The following is a 2,049-nucleotide window of genomic DNA, read 5'->3' as shown; positions in this document are numbered from 1 at the left end:
ATATATATTTAAAAAGGTAGTTATAAAAGTCTCGAGTTAAAAACTAGCTAGGTGTAGCGTTTCCCCATCTTAAAGGGTAAAATATGATTATTGGCTTAATACACGACTTTTAAAAAAACTAGGTACTACAGCCATCCTTAATTATTCAGTACACCGAGTGTATCACGTCTTATTACTTATGTGGTACACCCGTTCAATGAGATTGTACTATTTGGACACCAGTCTAATAAGATTGTACTATTTAAATACCTATTATGAAAGAGAAAAATAAAAGTAAAAAGCTGATATAAACAAAATGTCCAAATAGTACAATCTCATTAAACGGATGTACCACATAAACAATGTGACGTGGTACACTTAGTGTACCGAATAATTCCTCCATTTCCATCTTCCAAAGTAACTGATCAATTTAATTATACGATAAGAAAACCACAACATTATATATACCCTTCATAGTTAATCAACTTTCCATGCTTTTATTTTCTTGTAGAAAACAAGCCAAAGATTGTTTCCTCTTAACACATAACCAACTTGTTATAAAATCCTCTCGCAATATTGATGGCTTTTCTTGATATATTTTCTGAATTTGTGGAGACCCTACAGAAATCCCTCAAAGTTTTCTCTAGAAAAAATGGTAAGTTAGTACGTTCCGTTATACTGATTTTCCTCCTCCTTATCTCGATCCTCTTGGTGGCAAACATTTTCTCCGTCAAACCCTATCTCGCCGACTTTGTCTTTAAGCTTAGCACCATACTGCTCTCACCAAGCAGCGTCGATTTTGCGAACCTCCTCATCCCAATCAAGTATGATCTCCGAATCATCGCCACAATCGAGTGGATTAACGCGGTCGCTAGCAGCACCACCTCCTTACTCTTTGCGACCGCCACGATCTTGTCATCGTCTGCTGCACACAGAGGAAAGGATTTGCATCTCAGGCATTTAGTTTCATGCGTCGTGAAATTATGGAAAAGGCCTTTTGTAACATTTTTTTACACTACCCTTTTGGATCTCGGCTACGTTTTGTTTGTCTTAACCTTTGTCGCCCCTTTTGTGCTGATCTTTGAACATGAACTGACCATGCACTTTGTCCTTCCCATATTAATACTCATTCCCATTGCACTTTTGTACTTCTACTTGGCTGTCGTTTGGACTCTTGCTATTGTCGTTTCGGTACTCGAAGAGAAAAGTGGAATTGAGGCACTTGGGAAGGCCGGACAGATTGTCAGGGGCCTAAAACTGAAAGGATTTTTGTTGAAGCTTTTCTTTGGGGCTTTATATTGTGCTTTGTTGATCCTTTTGAGGATGACAAATGAGAGACAATCAGTGGGAACAAAGTTGTGTGTTTTCTTGCTCTTTGTCAATTCCATATGCTTTCTTAAGATGTTCTCGTTGATTGCGTACACGGTTTTCTACCACGAGTGCATGAAGATGCATGGAGAAGAGGTTTCTGAAATCCAAGGTAGCATGGAATATACCGAAACAGGAAGCACAGATACACCACTTATCACTGCAAAGAATATAGCTTGATCTTGTTGGTTTCGTAAACCAAGAGCGTTAAAATTCCAGAGACGCGGCAAAAGATTAGATTGTAGATGATTAAGTACATGTATCTTTGGATTTATTCCATATGTCTCACTTCATGTTTCTTTACTTGTTTTAATTTAGTGTCTCTGTTAGTGATTTTAAAATTTCCAGCTTGATGCAGTCTGGTGATCTACATGGTTATTACTATTTCAGCTTAATGTAAATGAGTTATACAACTGGGTTGTAAGAATTCACAAAATCAATAAATAAAAGACATAAGCAATTATGCTGGTTACCCATTCATAAATAGAGCCAAAAGTTGAAATGTTATTTTTTTTTTATACAACACGGATTGAACCCACTACCCTCACTCAAACTCCGTGCCAATAGAACAAGAGGTAAATTGTATTAATACGTTAGAGATTGACAGATATATAAATGGATAGAATTCCTGACAGATTTGACTAATAATACAATTTTAAGACTTTAATTATCTCATGTTGCTAGAAACTTGATCCATCGATC

At 36.6% G+C, this 2,049-nt stretch overlaps 1 protein-coding gene across 1 annotated transcript; it reads left to right on the top strand.

Annotated features, from left to right (window-relative positions):
* The first annotated feature begins 536 nt into the window (after positions 1-536).
* LOC21389696 lies at positions 537-1,527 on the top strand. Its single transcript, XM_010093706.2, has one exon. It carries the CDS (start codon positions 559-561, stop codon positions 1,525-1,527), a length of 969 nt encoding a protein of 322 aa, XP_010092008.1. The 5' UTR covers positions 537-558.
* The last annotated feature ends 522 nt before the right edge of the window (positions 1,528-2,049 follow it).

Source organism: Morus notabilis, unplaced genomic scaffold (assembly GCF_000414095.1).
Source record: "Morus notabilis unplaced genomic scaffold, ASM41409v2 Scaffold1522, whole genome shotgun sequence".
Lineage (NCBI taxonomy): Eukaryota > Viridiplantae > Streptophyta > Magnoliopsida > Rosales > Moraceae > Morus > Morus notabilis.
The sequence above is the reverse complement of the archived record's forward strand: the minus strand, read 5'-3'. Positions and strand labels throughout refer to the sequence as shown.